Here is a 19952-nt window from a genome sequence, read left to right on the forward strand (position 1 = left end):
TGCAGTTTCCATTGCTTTGACCATTTATCTAGTAAAGCTAAATAATTTACCATATTACAGACCCCTCCAGGAATATCAACCCTATTGCACACTTTAGAGTCATCGGCAAATAGGCAAACCTTCCCTACCAAACCTTCCCCTGTCACTCACAAACATATTAAAAAGAATAGAACCAGATCTGTCAGTGCTGGTCCATGTGCGCCGCCATCACTTTTGGGAAAATTGTTTTGGAATTTTTTTGGGGGGGATTTTTGGCCTGGTTTTGTTTCTGTGCATATCCAGAAGCTAAGTTTTCAGCACCTGTGAGAAACACGCACAGCCACGCAGTGTGGGAGGAAGGGAGGGAGTTCCTGCGCTAAAACATGTTAGTCTGAGGAACGAATCTGGGTATGCACAGACTGCTGACAGAAAGGAGGATGGGACAGAGGAGAAGCTTGGAAAGAGTGTGGAGAGAAGATGTGTTGTTAGTTGAGCCTTGGTCTGTCCATCTGTGAGCTGAACCTCCTTTATAGTCAGCTCTTCCCATTCAAGAAGGCAGAGACTTCCTTATTTATTTATTTTATTTATTATTTGGATTTGTATGCCGCCCCTCTCCGAAGACTCGGAGAATCAGAATTTGTAGGATCCAGTTATTTCACGTTTCCCAACTCCCATAAAATTATAGCAGCAGGTGTTTCCCTTTAGTTATACAAAGTGTTTTGTGGCTGGTAATAATTTATCATATGAAATGGTGTGGAAGCGAAGATTTAACAAAGTTAGGCTCCTATGGTTTTTAATGAGTATGACTGGAAATGAAAAAAGAGGGGAGAGAGAGAAAGGGAGAAGTAGAGATAAGAAAGAAAAAGAGATAAGGAAGGAAAAAGGAGAAAGGAAGGGAAAGAGGAAGAAAGAGAGAGAAAAGAGGAAGGAAGTATGTCAAACTCTGCCACCAGACATGGCTTCAGATGACACTTTGAAACAGCACAGCAATTTAGGGTTAGAAGACATCTCGGAGGTCATATAGTCCAATTCAATGCTGCAGCAGGAAACCTTACATTGTCTGGATTATTTTGATGCTTTTAACAGAGAGTCAAATTGCCAGAAAGCAGAAGGAGTTTACTAGGACAAGGCTGCCATGTAGAGCAAGGCAGAGATAGCCCTTGATTTATGATGACAATTGAGCCCAAAATTTTGGTTGCTAAGTAACAGCATTGTTAAATGAATTTCACTACATTTTACTCAATGACATCTCCTCGCTCTAATAGTCATGTGCAAACTAGGCAAGTACATCTGAAGGCATGTGTAATGTTCTAATGTACAGAAGATATGGTTAAATGTGTGGCAGAAAGTGAAAGTGGAGACGTCTGTAATATGGCAAATGATTTAGCTTTACTAGATAAGTGGTCAAAGCAATGGTAACTGCAGTTTAATGTTTCCAAATGTAAAATAATGCACTTGGGCAAAATTAATCCTCAATCTGAGTATTGTATTAGCAGTTCTGCGCTAGCAAAAACCTCAGAAGAGAAGGATTTAGGGGTAGTGATTTCTGACAGTCTCAAAATGAGTGAACAGTGCAGTCAGGCAGTAGGGAAAGCAAGTAGAATGCTTGGCTGCATAGCTAGAGGAAGCAAGCAGGAAGAGGGAGAGTGTGATCCCGCTGTATAGAGTGCTGGTGAGACCACATCTGGAATACTGTGTTCAGTTCTGGAGACCTCACCTACAAAAAGATATTGATAAAATTGAACGGGTCCAATGACGGGCTACAAAAATGGTAGAAGGTCTTAAGCATAAAACGTATCAGGAAAGACTTAATGAACTCAATCTGTATAGTTTGGAGGATAGAAGGGAAAGGGGGGGACATAATCGAAACATTTAAATATGTTAAAGGGTGAAATAAGGTTCAGGAGAGAAGTGTTTTTAATAGGACAATCATTTAATAGCTTTTAAATGAACACAAGAACAAGGGGGCACTATATGAGGTTAGTTGGGGAAAGATTAGAAGTAACGTGAGAAAATATTTTACTGAAAGAGTAGTGGATGCTTGGAACAAATTTCCAGCAGACGTGGTTGGTAAATCCACAGTAACTGAATTTAAACATGCTTGGGATAAGCATATATCCATCCTAAGATAAAATACAGGAAATATTACAGGATATAAATACACGAAGTATAGGGGCAGACTAGATGGACCATGAGGTCTTATACTGCCGTCAATCTTCTATGTTTCTATGTAAATAGATACATCTCTTTGAAGCCAGGAGAGGCCAGGCACCCTAACCCTAACCCTTGACGTGAGTGATGTCAAGTTGGCCATGCCCACCCAGTCACATGGTCACAAAGCCACTCCCACCCAGTCACATGACTGTCAGGCCATTCCCAACTGGTCACATGGCCATCAAACCACTCCCATAAAATTAAGCCACACCCACAAAGTAAGTCACGCCCACAGAGTGGAAGTAAAAAAAATTGGAACCCACCCCTGCTCCATATCCTACACCATCAATCAGACAATGGAATCCCATGACTTCAAACCATTTTGTAGACCACTATCAGCTAGGATGAATCTTCACAAACCTCCTTTCTGTCTGAAAGATTGTCCTCTCCAGATCCAGTTTAATGTTCATTAATTGCCCATCAACAGCAAGCACTGGATCAGCAGATTATAATAAAGAACCGAGGACATCTAACCATAACCTTTTCTATGAGGTTAAATTGTAATACACGCCTGTTGAAATTAAAGTAATTATTTCAATTTTGAATATCTGCCCCTAAATTAACATATGCAGAGTCTATTAAAAAATGTGCATTTCCATTTCCATTGTAAATGACAGAATGCTGTCATTTTGCCTTTTTCTTTTGCTTGCCCTCCCCCTTCCTAACTTTGTTCCTGGTTATTGAATATGCAACTGCCTCTTTCTCCAGCTTGATCTGTGATCCTTTAATCCAGCTGCCCTAGAAATTTTAGCAACCCAGATCGGCTCAGATCTTTCTGTGCACAGATTAAGTCAAATTCCTAAAAGGTTTGCATTCTTCTTTTTCAGCCCTTTTTTCTTTGTCCTATTTTTATCCTTTGAACAATTATACTAGGGTGAACCAGAATTTGTTTGATTATTTATGAGAAGTTTAGGACAAGCTGCTATGAAATAAATGAAGGCAAAGGAATTCCAGTAACTGTAAGAGGATGATATTAATGAATACCTTCATATTATTCTTAAAATTTCCCCTAATTTAGATTAGTGATGTCTTCCTATAGTCAGCAATTGTACTAGAGGAAATCTAGTATTCTAAATCTTATTCTTTTCCAGCCTAGCGTTCATTACATCCCCTCCTGTTCCTAAACTTTGTTTCTTAATCTAGCTTTTCTTTTTAAATTAAGAACATTAACCAATTTTAAATAAAATATGTTAGGCAAGGTTCGTCTGCTCATAAATGGGATGTACATCTCTGTATTAATATGTTGCATATACATTTTACAAATTACAGCAACATTTCACACTGTAGAATGAACAAGGGAAAACCAGCCTTATTCACATGGTGCAATGCATTTACTTGATTGAAACAATATTTCCCCTTTTCTGTTTATGTTCATTCAGTTTTGCAGTCTCTCTGGAATATTTTAAATGACATTCCCTCTAGGCATCATTCAAATGGTTCTTTAGAAAATCTGCCAGCACTGTATCATTATCCTGGATCATGTGACTCTCAATCAAATACACAGGCCTACTATAAACACTTTAGAGAGTAACTTGATTGTGCCCTTGGGCATCCTTACTTTGAGGATTCTGCTGCTCACACATTGTTGATGATGCAATACAATTTTTTAATCTAACAATTAGCAGCAATAGAGATGTCCATGGAAACCCAGGGGAAGCAATAAAGAATGGACTTATTCCAGAAACAAAATTGTGGTAAATGCACTTATATCATTTTTATATGATTTTATTGAGACTTTTAAAAGAGGAGATCAAAAACTAATACAAAATAAGGATGAAAAAAGAAAAAAAAATCAAAGAGGAAGCAAAAGAAAAAAGAAAACAAGAAAAATGAGAAAAAGATAGAAAAAAGGTACAAAGAAGTGGGTTTTTTATATATTTCTCAAAACAGTTATAAGTGCAATTATATTTATCATCTCTCTTTAAAGTTATAACAGGCAGATCTACATTGTCATTTTTCTAAGAGAAATATTTTTTTAGCTTTTTTAAGCATGATAAAATGTTCCTTCGTGTTGTTCACATTTTTTTCAACATAGATTTAGAGTGCCTTCATTTGTTCTAGATAATTTCTCTGACATCATACATAAACAAGGCAGCATTTTATGAAAATGATCTTTCAGATCATAAAATATCAAACTTTTTAATCACAGTTTCCCATTTGTCAATCTGTATATTATAACCAAAATTCTTATCCCACTTTATTATACATTCTTTAATCTGCTTCTTCTGTTCCATATTTCAACAAAACGGACAAAACCCATTACATGTTCATCTTCAGTGCATAATTGTTCTGCTGGTCTCTCTGGAAGGAGCCTCCCGAAAATTCAAGGGTACAAATTTCAGACACACACACACGTTTGAAAATTCAAAACAATGTTCTTTATCCCAAAATTCAAAATAAACTAAGCACTCTTTTTGTATTGCAAAGAGCACTCGTCCCAAAACAACCGGGTTGTCTGTACAATTAACCTTAAGCAGTCATTAAGTACTTAGCTAGCAGCTTTGAAGAAACGTCACACCCCTTCTTCTTCCAACGAAGTGAGACACACAGGCACACATTGCTCTTCTTTGTTTTTAAAGGCGTGAAAAATCAACAAAGTCCAGAAACCAGCAACACAGGATTCCTGACGAACTGCGATCAGATACTCTTCCACAATGGCCAAACCCACATGCTGCTATTTATAGCAGCAGCCCTAATTACTGGAACCCCACCCAAATACAGGTGGCCGCTCTTATCTCCTGTAATATGTCCTTACTTGGTCTGTTCTAAACATAATTCTGCACTTGCGTGGGTCCAAAACTTGCATGGGTCTTCCATTGATTCATCCGAATCAATGGAAGATAAGGGAGACTGACTGCCTGGGCTGTGTGCCAAGCCCCACTCTGCCGAGTCACTCCCACCTTCTTCATCCAAGTAAACTAAACTCTGGACTGACTCTGTGGGCAATAACACAGGCCTGTGACATGTTGAATTTTCCTCTGCATCCACCTCCACATTCCCTGGGGCAGGAGCTGGACCAGAGCCAACCACAACACATAATTATATTTCAAATTCTGTCTTACCATACATCTATTTTTGTCCATTTTGTCAGAGTCTTTCTGATAATTGTAAAGGAGAAATCCATATAAGTATATCCTTCTCATTGAGCAGGAACCATGAGTGTAAGACAGTGATGGCAAACCTTTTTTTCCTCGGGTGCCAAAGGAGAGTGCACATGTATTATCGCTCATGCGCAAGTGCCCACATACATAATTCAGTGCCTAAGAGGGTGAAAACAGCTCCCCCCCCCGGAGGCCCTCTAGAGGCAGGAAATGACCTGTTTCCCAACTTCTGGTAGGCCCATGTTTCGCTCTCCCTAGGCTCCAAAGGCTTCCCTGGAGCTGAGGGACGGTAAAAACGCACTCCCCCACCCCCCTGGAGACTTGCTGGAAGCCACAAACGCCCTCCCAGAGCCTCTGTGTGAACCCAACATCAGCTGGCCGCACACACATGCACGTTGGAGCTGAGCTAGGGCAACGGCTCGCGTGCCAGCAGATATGGCTCGTGCCATAGGTTCACCAGCACTGGTCTAGCAGTATCTCAGATTGGGCACTGCATTTGTCTGGGACAGTGCAGCCCCATTCAACCCCAAAGATGCCACCATCCTGAAACCAGTAGTCCAAAATCCAGAGCCAGTCAATCATGCCAGAGTTCGACTGAAGCCTGTTGTTCCCCATTCACATCCTCCTAGTATCCAGATATCAAACAGTATCACTTAGGCACCCATAAAGTGAATCTCTCTTCCCCAATAATCATCAATTGGAATAAGAGCGGTAGTGGTACAGTGGTTAGAATGCAATGTTGCAAACTAATTCTGCCGACTGCCAGCAGTTTGATTCTGATTTGTTCAAGGAAGGCTTGGCCCTCCATCCCTTTGAGCTTGGTAAAATGAAGACTTAGATTGTGGTAGGATGGGACACTGTATGCTGACTCTGTAAACTGCTTTAGAGAGGGCTGCAGTATATAAGTGTAAATGCTATTGCTATAATTCCCAAGGAAAGGGAATTTCCAACACATCCTCTGAGCTGATCCAGAAGAATATCATGGTCGATGGTATCAAAAGCCACCAAGAGGTCAAGTAGGGCAAGGATGGATAAATTACTCGCATCTCATCCATGCCAGAAGTAATAAAAACACATGACCAATTATTTCTGTAATGGAATGACTTCTGATATTCTCACAGCAATTATACAAGTACAATCATATTTTACCTTTTTTCTCTAAAATTCATCACAATACTGTTCCTTTTATAATCTATCCAGTCTAGTCATCAAAGCCATAAATCACAAGTTCAATTTTTTTGTTTTACTTTTAGGCAAAAAGTCCCTAAGAGATTTCCCGTTACAATTAATGCAAGTAGTGTTTTTTGTCTAATCAAAGATAAACCATCCATTTTGGCAAGATGTCTCAATTTTACCAATCATTTCTCCTATGCTAATATGCACAGTGTTGAATCTTTCCATTTCTGTGCATATAATAATGTTGCTACAGTAATCATATATTGAAACAATTTTCTGTGGTTTGGTTCTAACTTTATCTAATAGTCTAAAAGGAAAGGTTCAGAATATTGATCTTTAAAATCCTCTATATGAAACTATTTTTAAATAAATGTTTAAGCTTTTTAAATGTCCACCAAACGTGATAAAATGTCCCTTTGTATTATTTACATTTCCAATTTTCATTTTGAAGCATCTTTATTCATTCTAGATAATTTTTCTGGTGTCACATACCAACAGTGCATTATTTTATCGAAATTCTGTTTAAGTGCATAATACAATGTAAACTTCAACCTTCTTTTACCACATATTTTTCCATTCATCCAACTGTGTATGATAGCCAAATATATTCTTTAACGTCAGTTCTTTTTCTTTTAGCTTTTCAATCTGTGTCTATTGTATAAAAGTAAAAACAATCCCTTTCAACTTGTCCCATCTAAATGTAATTTTCTTCTGATTAATTTTGTCAGGAAAAAAAATACTCTATGTAATATTCCATTTTAAATGTCCTTAAATACTATTCAATCTGTATTATTTATCTAGTATTATAATTACTTGATGCCTTGTCTTCTTCCTGACAAAGCGCTTGGACAATTTCTTAATTTTGAAAAATGTATATTAATCTTATATACCTTATCAAGTTTTGTGTCAGTGTCATCCTCGTCTAAAGCCATGAACTTAAAGACTTAGAGACAATATTTTGTGTGATATCTTCTTCATGTTGCATTGAATTGCTTTAAAGCTTAAGAAAATTCTTTTTCTCAGTTCCAATAATATCAAATTGTTCAAATCTTTCTCCATCTCTCCATTTATAACTTCTGTCTTACTTTCCAAAACTTCCACTTTGTCAATAATTTGCTTTAAATCTCCAACCAGCTGTCCTACAGATGATTAACTATTTTCACCTCTTTTTTTATTCCTGCAAATCCTGCTTCGATTTCCTTTTAACCACTTCACTCATCTTTTTGCAAACTCTACAAACATTTTTGCAATGAAATACTCTCATTTGTAGTTGTTTCTAGTGAGACCCTTCATCTAATTTAGCAGCTTTTCTTGTGTTGGCCATTGTGAGAAAATGGAAATATGTTGATTACTTTGGTGAGAGGTAGGTTTCTGAGGGTTTCCCCCCCCCTGTTTTACTTCATTTTATCTTTAGCCCTTTAGTCCCAATTAGCTCTCCATAGTTATGGTCTCACAGTTTAGCTCATATTATCTTTATCTTTTTGTTTTGTAAAATCCACTAATTAACTACTATTCTTAAAAATAAACAATCAGCATTCCTGCAAAGGTCCAGTCTGTTAGCCTAATTAATTTTGCTATTTTTAAAGGCACTTTGTCAGGGGGGGGGGGGGGGGGGTTCTGCTTTTTTTATATTAAAAAAAATCACTGTCTTCATAATCCATTTAAAACTTTCTTGGATCACAATCTTGTTAAGCCTTTTGCTTTTAAATTAAAAGGCTTTAAATAGCATTTTCCTCCTCTTCTAAATTTCAAAAAGAAGGTATTCAATCTTTGATCATCACTACCATTTGGAATACTGTATCTCTCTTAAAGTAATTAAGTCCAAAGATGTTTAAGAAAGTAAGGCTTTTGCTCATCAAATGTCCATTGAGGTCCACACCAATTAAGGATATGTTATAAATAGTGATGGGCGAACCGAACCCGCACAATTTGGGTCCGTACTGAATTTTACGGTGTTTGGTATGCAGAACACGAACATGAATTTTTTTGAAACTTTGGGCAAAGTTCGGGGTCACGTTCAGTGTTCGAAGCTTTGACGTCACCGGCAGGTTGCTAAGGACGCCAAGGTGATCACTTCCTGGATTCCATGGAATCCAGGAAGTGATCACCTTGGCTTCCTTAGCAATCTGCCGATGACGTCAAGGCTCCGCCCCCGGAATCTCTTCGTGGGAGGGATTCCCCTCCTCCCTCAAAGGGAGGTCTTCACGTAAAAATTAACATTGTTATTTTTACGAAAAAGGACTCTGCAGCGGCGCTGCAAGCAAAGGGAGGTCCTTTCACGTAAAAATAACAATGTTTATTCTTATGTGAAAGGACCGTCCTTTGCTTGCACCACCGCTGCGGCGTCCTTTTTCGTAAAAAGAACAATGTTTATTTTTACGTGAAGACCTCCCTTTGAAGGAGCTGGGGAATCCCTCCCACGAAGAGATTCCAGGGGCAGAGCCTTGATGTCACCGGCATGTTGCTAAGGACGCCAAGGTGATCACTTCCTGGATTCCATGGAATCCAGGAAGTGATCACCTTGGCATCCTTAGCAACATGCCGGTATACGTGACGTCAAAGCTCCGCCCCCGGAATCTCTTGGTGGAATTCCCCGTTTGGGAATCGGAATTTTGCATAAAGTTCATCCGAACTTGCCGAATCCAAACACCATTGGGTTCGCCCATCACTAGTTATAAATTAGGGATGCAAAGGTGGGTTCCTCCCGGTTTGGACTGAATCGCCCGAACCAGTAGCGACCCATTGGTGATGTCACAATAGCATCATGGATCCAGTTTGATCAGTGCTGCCATATTTCCCCCCCCCCCTGAATTTTCTACTGTTTGGAAGTTTTTTCCTCTGTTGCTGCTTGAAGATGGACCCTCCCACCCTTTATTTCTTTGTCCAAAGCTCCTCAGCAGTATTTCAGAATGATTATAGCTAAAGAGCATGCACAGAAGCAGAAACATGTGAGGGGACGCTATGCTGGCTCATCAATTCTGGGAGTTGAAGTCCATAAGTCTTAAAGTTGCCAAGAGCTCTGGGTTAGGAACTTCAGTTTCTCCATTAAAAACAAATTCCACCTATATATCTTTACAATTCGCCATTTTCCATGGGGAGTCAGTATGTTCCAGTTGGTGGGTATCAGGGTTCTATCCATCCCATCTCCACTTATGTTCTGTCGGGCTCTCTGGTAGACTCCTCCCAAAAATTCACAGGTACAAATTTCAGACACACACACATTTGAAAATTCAAAACAATGTTCTTTATAATGAAAATTCACTTAAACCAAGCCCTCTTTTGGTATAGCAAAGAGCACTCATCTCCAAACAAACTGGCAATTTGTACAAATTCCTTATCACTTCTGTGATACTTAGCTTGCAGCTGTGAGGCAATTCACAGTCCTTCTTCTTTCACAAAGTGAAACACACTTTGCTCTGGTTTAGTTTCAAAGCGGGGGAAAATCAGCACACAAAAGGTCAAAGTCAGCAAAGCAGTCACAAAACACAACCATCAGATAATCCTCCACAATGGTCAAACCCACAGCCTGCTATTTATAGCAAACTCACTAATTACCACAGCCCCACCCAACCACAGGTGGCCTCATTTTCTTTGATAATAATCTCTCAGTTGTTGTTGCCTATGCATCGCTCTTCACATGCGTGGCTGTATCATTAACTCTTGTTCTGAATCCAAGGAGGAGCTAGATAATTGATCTCCTTCTGAGCTGTCTGCCACACTCTCCTCCTCCCTGTCACTCATGTCTTCTTGGTCAGAGGAGCCTTCATCAGCAGATTCCACCGGGGGCAAAACAGGCCTGCAGCATGTGGATGTCTCCCCCACATTCGCAGTCTTTGGGGCAGGAGCTGGGCCAGAGCTAACCACAACAGTTGCCAAGTTTGAAGAGCTCTGGGTTAGGAGCTTCAGTTTCCCGATTAAAAACAAATTCCACCTATCTATCTTTGCAATTTTCCATGGGGAGTCATTATGTTCCAGTTGGTGGGTATCAGGGTTCTATCCATCCCATCTCCACTTCTATCTTGGAAATGCCACGAATGACCATTTCCGATCTGTGAAAATTCCGAATCATTTCTGCATCTTGTAGAATCTTGTCTGTTTGTTTGATTTAGGGAAAAAAAAATATTCAGGCCTTCCATATGTCAAATTTAGCACCAACATTCTACACTGCTGTGGGTTGATTGTCACGAAAGTATGAAAGTGCATAGAAGTATGAAAGTACACACAGCCCGAAGCTAATTAGTGTGGAAACACTTCTGTAGTTCACATGGATGAAGCATTCACTCATTAATGACAGTGTTAGTCTTTCCTTTGAAGGGGAAGGTTAGCCCGAAGGATAACTAATTGTCTGTGTTAACACACTGAGCCTCAGTGTGCAGCCAACCCTGCTGTGACCATCACAGCTATACGTTCCTCTCTACCAATTAAGGTCCTTCTTCTCTATAGTCTACCCTAACCAACAGCATCTCACTACCACCGCCACCACCACCAAAAATATACACACACACCGGTGTCTGTTAAAGTGAGAGAATTATTTTTGGAACAAGAACAGTTATACAACAAATGAATTGTTTATCTGTGTGCATCAAAGAGGAAAATATTTAGATAAGAGCCTGGTTTATATATTTTGTGTGTTTTTTATTTATTTATTTATTTATTTAGTTAGTTAGTTAGTTAGTTAGTTAGTTAGTTAGTTAGTCCAGTACACAATGAGGGTTTTAGTGGATATATATCTATATACATATAGTAAAATACATAATGAAGGTTATAGAGGAGATACTCATAGTAAAATATATCTAAGAAATAATAGAAAAGAAGATGAAGTAATAGAACATATCAATGAAAGAATAGAAGAAGAGATATAGGAATAGAAGAAAGGTATAGGAGATATAGGAGAGCAATAGGACAGGGGGCGGAAGGCACTCTAGTGCACTTGTACTCGCCCCTTACTGACCTCTTAGGAATCTAGATAGGTCAACCGTAGATAATCTAAGGGTAAAGTGTTGGGGGTTTGGGGATGACACTATGGAGTCCGGTAATGAGTTCCACGCTTCGACAACTCGGTTACTGCAGTCATATTTTTTACAGTCAAGTTTGGAGCGGTTAATATTAAGTTTAAATCTGTTGTGTGCTCTTGTGTTGTTGTGGTTGAAGCTGAGGTAGTCGCCGACAGGCAGGACATTGCAGCATATGATCTTGTGGGCAATACTTAGATCTTGTTTAAGGCGTCTTAGTTCTAAACTTTCTAGGCCCAGGATTGAAAGTCTAGTCTCATAGGGTATTCTATTTTGAGTGGAGGAGTGAAGGGCTCTTCTGGTGAAGTATCTTTGGACATTTTCAAGGGTGTTAATGTCTGAGATGCGATATGGGTTCCAAACAGATGAGCTGTATTCGAGGATGGGTCTGGCAAAAGTTTTGTAAGCTCTGGTAAGTAGTGTGAGATTGCCAGAGCAGAAGCTACGTAGGATTAGGTTTACAACTCTTGAAGCCTTCTTGGCTATATTGTTGCAGTGGGCTTTGGCACTTAAATCTTTTGTTATTAGTATACCAAGGTCAAATGCACAACTGAGAGATGCAGAGGGGATGTTCCTTTTCAGGGACAGCTGAAAATCCTTGTCAGAGGAAGGTGACAAATCAAGCACACAAATATCCCATTTTTTTCCCTCTTACAAATTTCCATAGTCTATGTTCTCTCTGAATTGCCTCTCTCTTACATCTTGGAACCAGAGAACACATTGGCTATCGGTGGTACACATAGTTATGTTATCAGGATTCCTTTTGCAAAAGCTTATCATGTCAGAAATAAGTTTATTTCTGCAGGTAATATTAGAATGCAAATAAATGATTTGTAACCATAGGAAAGGCTGGTGTAAGCCATAATCAGTATGTAATCATGGGTTTGCTAATTGTGCTGCAACCTGATTGGCTGTAACCTATATATAAGGAATAACACCCTTGCATGGGTGTGGTTTGTTATAGTGAGTGTTTTGTTATAGTGACTGGTTTATTTTATTTATTTATTTATTTATTAGATTTGTATGCCGCCCCTCTCCGTAGACTCGGGGCGGCTAACAACAATAATAAGAAACAGCATAAAAACAAATCTAATATTTAAATTAATAAAAGCCCTTATTAAAAACCAAGCATACACACAAACATACCATGCATAAATTGTATCGGCCTAGGGGGAAGGTATATCTCAATTCCCCCATGCCTGACGACAGAGGTGGGTTTTAAAGAGCTTACGAAAGGCAAGGAGGGTGGGGCCAATTTTGATCTCTGGGGGGAGTTGGTTCCAGAGGGCTAGGGCCACCACAGAGAAGGCTCTTCTCCTGGGCCCCGCCAAATGACATTATTTAGTTGACGGGACCCGGAGAAGGCCCACTCTGTGGGACCTAACTGGTTGCTGGGATTCATGCGGCAGAAGGCGGTCCCGGAGATATTCTGGTCCGATGTCATGAAGGGCTTTATAGGTCATAACCAACACTTTGAATTGTGACCGGAAACTGATCGGCAACCAATGCAGATTGCGGAATGTTGGTGTAACATGGGCATATTTAGGAAAGCCCATGATTGCTCTCGCAGCTGCATTCTGCACGATCTGAAGTTTCCGAATACTCTTCAAAGGTAGAGAGCATTACAGTAGTCGAGCCTTGAGGTGATGAGGGCAGGAGTGACTGTGAGCAGTGACTCTCGGTCCCGTTTGTTAGAGAGTGGTTTGCGCTGGTTTGTTATAGTGGTTTAGTGCTTAGTGGTTTGTGGGTGGTTGCAGTGGTGGAAGTAATAGTAGTGCATGATAGTATTGGGGTAGTTTACTTAGAGAAGCTTTTTGCTAAGAAGAAAAGTGAACTATATTTTTTACAAGAAAGCCTGTTGCATTGTTTTTCATTGAAGACTTCAATTAGGTATAGTGGCGAACTGTGACTAGCTGGTGGGGTTACCTTCCATGTGTGCCAAACTCTCCCCCAACATATCAACACAGTAGAATTCCATTCACTCTCTTTTCTTCCTTCATTGCTTCCACTGCACTTCTCTCTATCCTCTTGGGCCTAAAAAAGCTAGTTGTCTTTTTTTTTTTTGATGTTTCAAAGCTTTCCCTTTAATTGATAACCCTTATTTCTTGTGTGTTTCCTTTCCAGATTTCAGCGACAGATGGATTTATCTCTTTCCTTCTCCTTTTTTCTTCCCCACTCTCTCTCCTCTCCCTCCCTCCCTTTCCCTCCCTACTTTCTACTCCTCTCTTTCTTGCTTTCTTTTTAACAAATCCGATGTGAAGTTCTGAAGCCCTTTGAAGAGCACTGGGAGAGAAAAGAGGAGGAAGCAGCTGCGTCCAGCCCGAAACGTTCCTGACACCAGGGCAGCCCTGCCTTGAACATTGAATCACATCATGCTGTTTTTGAAAGGAGGGTATAGAGGAACCAGACAAAGAAGATTTGTTGTTGAACATTTGGCTTTTGTTTGGCTTTGAGAATATACTCACATACAAATATATTTATATTTCCCTCTTGGAGTTCAGCATTTATCCTGATTGACCTCAAGAGCCAATTCCGTTTCATTGACATCTGTCTATGAAAACCAGGCACATAAGATGATAATGGCAGCAAACAGAACTGGGGTGCTCATGCCCTTCAGTTGTTGAACTTCAAGGGCATTTGTTGCTGTTTTGATTATCCCCTCTTAATTTTGGCTGTGCGCTTGCTCCTTTTTGCCTACAGGGGGCACTGTAAGCCCACCATGCTCCGTCTGGGATTCTGGGTGGCCACCCTGCTCTTTGTTTTTGCTCCTGGGATAGTCCACTGCGACTGCTGGCTGATCGAAGGAGACAAAGGCTACGTGTGGCTTGCGATCTGCAGTCAGAACCAACCACCCTACGAAACTATCCCCCAGCATATCAATAGCACTGTACACGACCTGAGGCTGAACGAGAACAAACTTAAGGTGGTGCTCTACTCCTCTCTGAACCGCTTTGGTAATTTGACAGATCTGAATCTAACAAAAAATGAGATTTCCTACATCGAGGATGGAGCTTTCATGGGCCAGACGAATTTGCAGGTGCTGCAGCTGGGCTACAATAAGCTCACCAATCTGACCGAGGGCATGCTGCGTGGCATGGGCCGGCTCCAGTTCCTCTTTGTGCAGCACAATCTGATTGAGGTGGTCACCCCCAATGCTTTCATGGAGTGCCCTAGCCTCATCAGCATCGACCTCTCTTCCAATCGTCTCAGCCGGCTAGATGGAAGCACCTTCACCAGCTTGAACAACCTGATGGTATGCGAGCTAGCTGGGAACCCCCTTCAACTGCGACTGCAACCTCTACGGCTTCCTTATGTGGCTGGTAGCCTTCAACAACGTCACAAAAAACTATGACCGCCTGCAGTGTGAGACTCCCCGGGAGTTTGCTGGTTATCCGCTTCTGATGCCTCGGCCCACCACAGCCGCAATGCCATCACAATTTTCAAGTCGATGTGTGGGGATGGAACTTTTCCACCTATCTCCAGGATCAGACCGACACAGTTCATAACAGATCCTCAAAGGGATCCAGATGACAATGCTGAAAACTCAGGCATTAGCCCAGGAGATTTCCTGTCTGTGGAGCCTCCAGCATCTTCCACCACTGATTCTTCCTCTAACCCCAGCATAAAGCTCCAGCATGTATCCATCAGCACAGCTGTTTTAGTGGTGACCATTCCATTCCCTTTTAGCAAGATGTACGTCCTGGTTCAGTACAACAACAGCTATATATCTGATGTAATGACTCTAAAGAAAAAGAAGGAATCCGTCACTCTCACCCACTTGAAGGCTCACACCGGATTACACATTCTGTGTCGCTTCAATCCGCAACTCCAAACGTTACAACCACACTTGCCTCTCGTTTGCCACAAGGAGTAAAGGGAAGAAGAGCCGATACCCAGTACATCCACCACTACCCACTATATCATGACCATATTAGGCTGCCTTTTTGGATGGTTATCATTCTTGGCATTGTCTATTACTGCTTGAGGAAGCGTAGGATGCAGGAGGAGAAACAAAAATCGCTCAACGTCAAGAAAACTATTTTGGAGATGCGCTACGGTTCAGATATTGATACCAGCTCAATTGTGCACTCGTCACAGAAATTGGGAGAGCCGCCAGTCATTCCCGTCTCGCGGATGTCCTCTCTTCCATCCATGATTGGAGAGAAATTGCCTTCATCCAAATCTATGGATAGTGGCATGGAGACTCCCAAGGTCACCACAAAAGGCAATTACATTGAGGTTAGGACCGGTGGTGGGGATGGGCTGGACAGGTCACAGCGGGATGATGATCTGCATGAACTAGATAATGGCCAAGGTTCAGCAGCTGAAATCTCAACAATTGCCAAGGAAGTAGACAAAGTGAACCAGATAATCAACAATTGCATCGATGCCCTGAAGCTGGACTCAGCTTCCTTCTTGGGAGGAGGGGGTGGTGTTAATTCTGACATGGGTTTTGAATGCCAATCCATACCAGCCAGTTCTGGGTTGGAGCGACCAAGTTTTCTCTCTCCACCCTATAAGGAGAGTTCCCACCATCCCCTGCAGCGCCAGCTTAGCGCAGATGCCGCTGTGACAAGGAAAACTTGCAGTGTCTCATCCAGTGGCTCCATCAAAAGCGCTAAGGTCTTCAGTCTCGATGTACCTGATCACCCTCCATTGAGCAAATCAGATTCCAAGTACATCGAGAAAGGAAGTCCACTCAACAGCCCTTTGGATCGTCTTCCTCTTGTGTCCCCAGGTGCCATCCACCACTTAGAAGTGAAACCTTCCTACCACTGCAGCGAACACCGGCATTCCTTTCCAGCCCTCTATTACGAAGAGAGTGGCGACACGTTAAGCCAACGGGTGTCCTTTCTTAAGCCGCTCTCCCGTTCCAAGCGGGACTCTACGTATTCTCAGCTCTCACCTAGACACTACTTCTCGGGCTACTCCTCCAGCCCAGAATACTCTTCCGAGAGCACCCATAAGATCTGGGAGCGTTTCCGACCTTACAAGAAGCACCACCGGGAGGAGGTCTACATGGCGGCTGGTCATGCCCTGAGAAAGAAAGTCCAGTTTGCCAAGGATGAAGATCTGCATGATATCTTGGATTATTGGAAAGGTGTATCTGCTCAGCAAAAGTTGTGACTCCCTCATTAAAAGGAAGATTAAATCGACCGTAAAACAAGAATTAACACCCTCCCCCACCTGACTGTGGAAAAAAAATATCTGACAAAATTAACCATTTCTTAAGTTTACAAACAAAAACCAACAGGGGAAAAAAAAACCCAAGTGAAATGAAGTGTCTCTGTTGTGTTACAGGGATCACTGTTACTCCTTCAGATGGTGGGGAGGAGAATTTTCCTTTTATTCTATGGTGAAGAGAAGGGGAAGACTGTTAGAGGACCTACTGGACTTGTAGGTAGCAGAGGCAGGAGGGGAGGGATGCTCACCAGGCATAGACTAAGACACTAACCATCACTTTTCGGTTACTTTTATTTTGTTCCAAAAAAAAAGCAAGCGGTTTTACTCATCCCCTGATAAAAGTGAAGGGGAGGGTGATCACTTTGCTTCTCTATCCTTCCCTTTCTTTCCTGTGCTTGCCAGGATTCATTCAAACAATGGGTGCATGGGAGATTGTTTTCTGTGAGAGGTTCGCGTAAAGCTGGAGTAGCATTTCAGACACCTAATTTTGTGTTTGGGGGACATTTGTGTAGCAAATGTGCATTCAGGCCTCTCCTGTGAGTAGGCATGCTTGACCTTTAGGAAAGGTCTACATACTCTCAACATGGATAGGCTACTGAAATATTACCTCGGCTGCATTAGCACTGATCATGGAAATAGGTTGAATCCAGACTTAGTCAGGATGGAACAGACTAAGTTCATATAGTGGAGGCATGACTATATTGGGATTCAAGTCACTGATGCTTGTGCACTTATGGCCACATTTAAAAGATCCCAAAGTCAAGTCAAAGATGTAACACACATTAAGGTTTCACTCAGGATCTTCTGTGCTCTCTATCCCATCAACCTTTGTTGAGATTTGTTGCATGCAAAAGCAAGAACAACATCTAAAAGCTTTCTTTGCCTCTCCTCACATGCTCAGGATTGTCAATTACTGTAGGCTGATGCAGGATGCAATTTTTCCTTCATTGGGGAAAGAATGATGAGATGAAGCAGATATATTACAGAGTCTCTGTATTTTCTACGCCCCTCATTGTTTATCAGGAAGGGAGAGAATGTTAGTTCTCAAGGAGTATCCCCACATTTCAGTAGAATTTCAGTTGTCTTCCAAGAAAAAGAATGATTCAGTCTGGCCCTGACCAAGAGGGGATGCCAAATTAAGAAGTGGAGGGGAGAGCAGTAGCTGCAATCCTTCTTAAAGTCTCAAGGAGTTCTAACTCCAAACAAACCTCAGCATATGGACATGGGGAATAGTACACAACTCCTTCCCAGGATATACTGTGCTCCCTTACAGGGCTGGGTCCATCTTGGCTCTTTCCCTGAAAATAACTGGCTGTGATCCATGACATTCCATGAGAAAAACATTACACCTCAATGCTAGAATTGGACCTATACGGTAACAAGATTGAAAACAATAGAATGCTGCAGAGGCTGGGGGGGGGGGATATAGCTTGGGATGATCTTGCAACAGAAAAATGAAGGGTTGCCCTGGTAAAAAGAAAAAAAAGAATGGAATTCTTCAATAAAACATGCAGTGGTTAAGCTAAACAAGGCATAATGGATTAAAGACTTGCCAACAAAGCATCCAAATAGCATATAGATGGGATGAAGGCATAGATACCAGTTGATTGCATTGATTGGCAGGTCAGGTTTGCCCATTTTCCTACCATCTTGCTGACATCATTTCTTCTCCATGTCTTGGGTTTTAGAACATACAGGAAAAAAATGGTTCAGAGCCATTGATGAAGGGATGAGTTGAGTTATTCAGTTGTTCTCATGAGAACTTCAGTCACCGTAGTTAAGATTGATTAGTTAAGGAGATGGCACAGATAAGTAAATTCCTTGGGTGTCCAATCACACTTGGCCAATAAAGAATTCTATTCTATTTTAAATGTGGGTGTGGATGTATATATACATTCTGACACATTCATGTTCATATATATAGAGAGAACCATTCTGTGGTGCTCTGTTTTATTATAAAGATTGAAGTTATATTAAGTATTTTACTAGGAATATAGATTGGAGTGAAATCTGATTTAGATAAGGTGCGCTTGGCTTTCAATGAATTCATGGGGACTTAAATCATGGCTAACGTATCCCATTGATTTCTATGGTATCAAAAACGATCTTTTCTTGTATGAAGAGAAAAGAGGTTCCATGTTTCTACATGTTTATATAGCCTTTTATCTCTGATTTGATAAACTTTACCATGACAACGGACATGGCATGTCCTTTTTCCACTGCTCACACCTCTGCCTTGCAACAAGAATTCATAGGTGCAACAAAAATGCATTACTGGTAGATTATTTTTCTCCCCTGGTGCTGGTCAATCTCAGAAACCACCAACAAAGCACAAGCTGCTACAGCCACGGAATACATTAACTATTTGTTTTCAATGATTAACCCCACTGGGCAAGGACTTTCACAGGAAAAAAAATTCTTCTCAAAGTATTTATGTTGGTAATATTGCCCTCTGAGAAGAGCCAGGGAAATTCTAGATTCAGGAGTCCAAATTGATCCACTTCCTTTTCATTACACGAAAAGAAATATGCTTCCCTGCATTGTACACTCAAGCTGAAGATGGATGGGTACCTTGCAGCCAGAAATAGCCTGTCTTTATCTTGCAGGATTTCTTCTCCCCCCCTTGCAGAAAAATAGTAGGAATAATGTGTGGTGCTGGGTGACATGGAGAAGTAAAGCAAGAATCTAACAGTTTAGTGTACATGGGAAAGGGGATTCACATCATTTCTTGGGAAAGTTCCTTAATGAAAACAGTCAAGAAGTTGACGAACCATTATTCCTTAATGGTCAGGAGCAGATACCTTTCCTTCACCATAGCCTCACTTCTGGTAGATACTGTGCTTCAACAATTGTAGGAGAGAACCCTTATCTTTACCCAAACAGTGAAGACAGAAAACTCCGTTCAAAAATGGAAATGTCAGCCTTTTGTTGGTTTATATTAAATCTCAGGGATTCGTTTATAATGAAAGCAAGTGAGGACTGTGATCCCAGAAAGGAATTCTTGTGATATTTTGTGAGCAATCCAATTAAGGACCCTGAGAAACACATTTTGTGAAGTGAAAGTAGATATTAGCGATGGACTCCCAAAAACCAAATCCTAGGAGCTGAGGCTTATATGGGATCCAGCTGTCCTTTCTGTCAGTAAGGTGAAACCCTAAAAGTAAAACCTTTGTAGTATTCTAGGCTAAATGTCTGGAATGTATTTTTTTGAGGTCTATCTGAGATCCCATACATGAATACTTTGAGGGGAAACACTAAAAACATGGGCTGTGAGAGAAACCTGTTG

At 41.0% G+C, this 19952-nt stretch overlaps 1 protein-coding gene across 1 annotated transcript in view; it reads left to right on the top strand.

The window, feature by feature from the left end:
• ELFN2 (extracellular leucine rich repeat and fibronectin type III domain containing 2) overlaps nt 1-17733 on the top strand; it is a 285684-nt gene extending 267951 nt beyond the window's left edge. Inside the window, 6 exon segments of the mRNA XM_070756181.1 lie at nt 13607-14756; nt 14758-14893; nt 14896-15275; nt 15277-15355; nt 15358-15429; nt 15432-17733. Coding sequence (XP_070612282.1) covers nt 14202-14756; nt 14758-14893; nt 14896-15275; nt 15277-15355; nt 15358-15429; nt 15432-16609 — 2400 coding nt within the window. The 5' untranslated portion in view covers nt 13607-14201 and the 3' untranslated portion in view covers nt 16610-17733.
• The last annotated feature ends 2219 nt before the right edge of the window (nt 17734-19952 follow it).

The sequence above is a fragment of the Erythrolamprus reginae genome, chromosome 6, assembly GCF_031021105.1.
Source record: "Erythrolamprus reginae isolate rEryReg1 chromosome 6, rEryReg1.hap1, whole genome shotgun sequence".
Taxonomy (NCBI): Eukaryota; Metazoa; Chordata; class Lepidosauria; order Squamata; family Dipsadidae; genus Erythrolamprus; species Erythrolamprus reginae.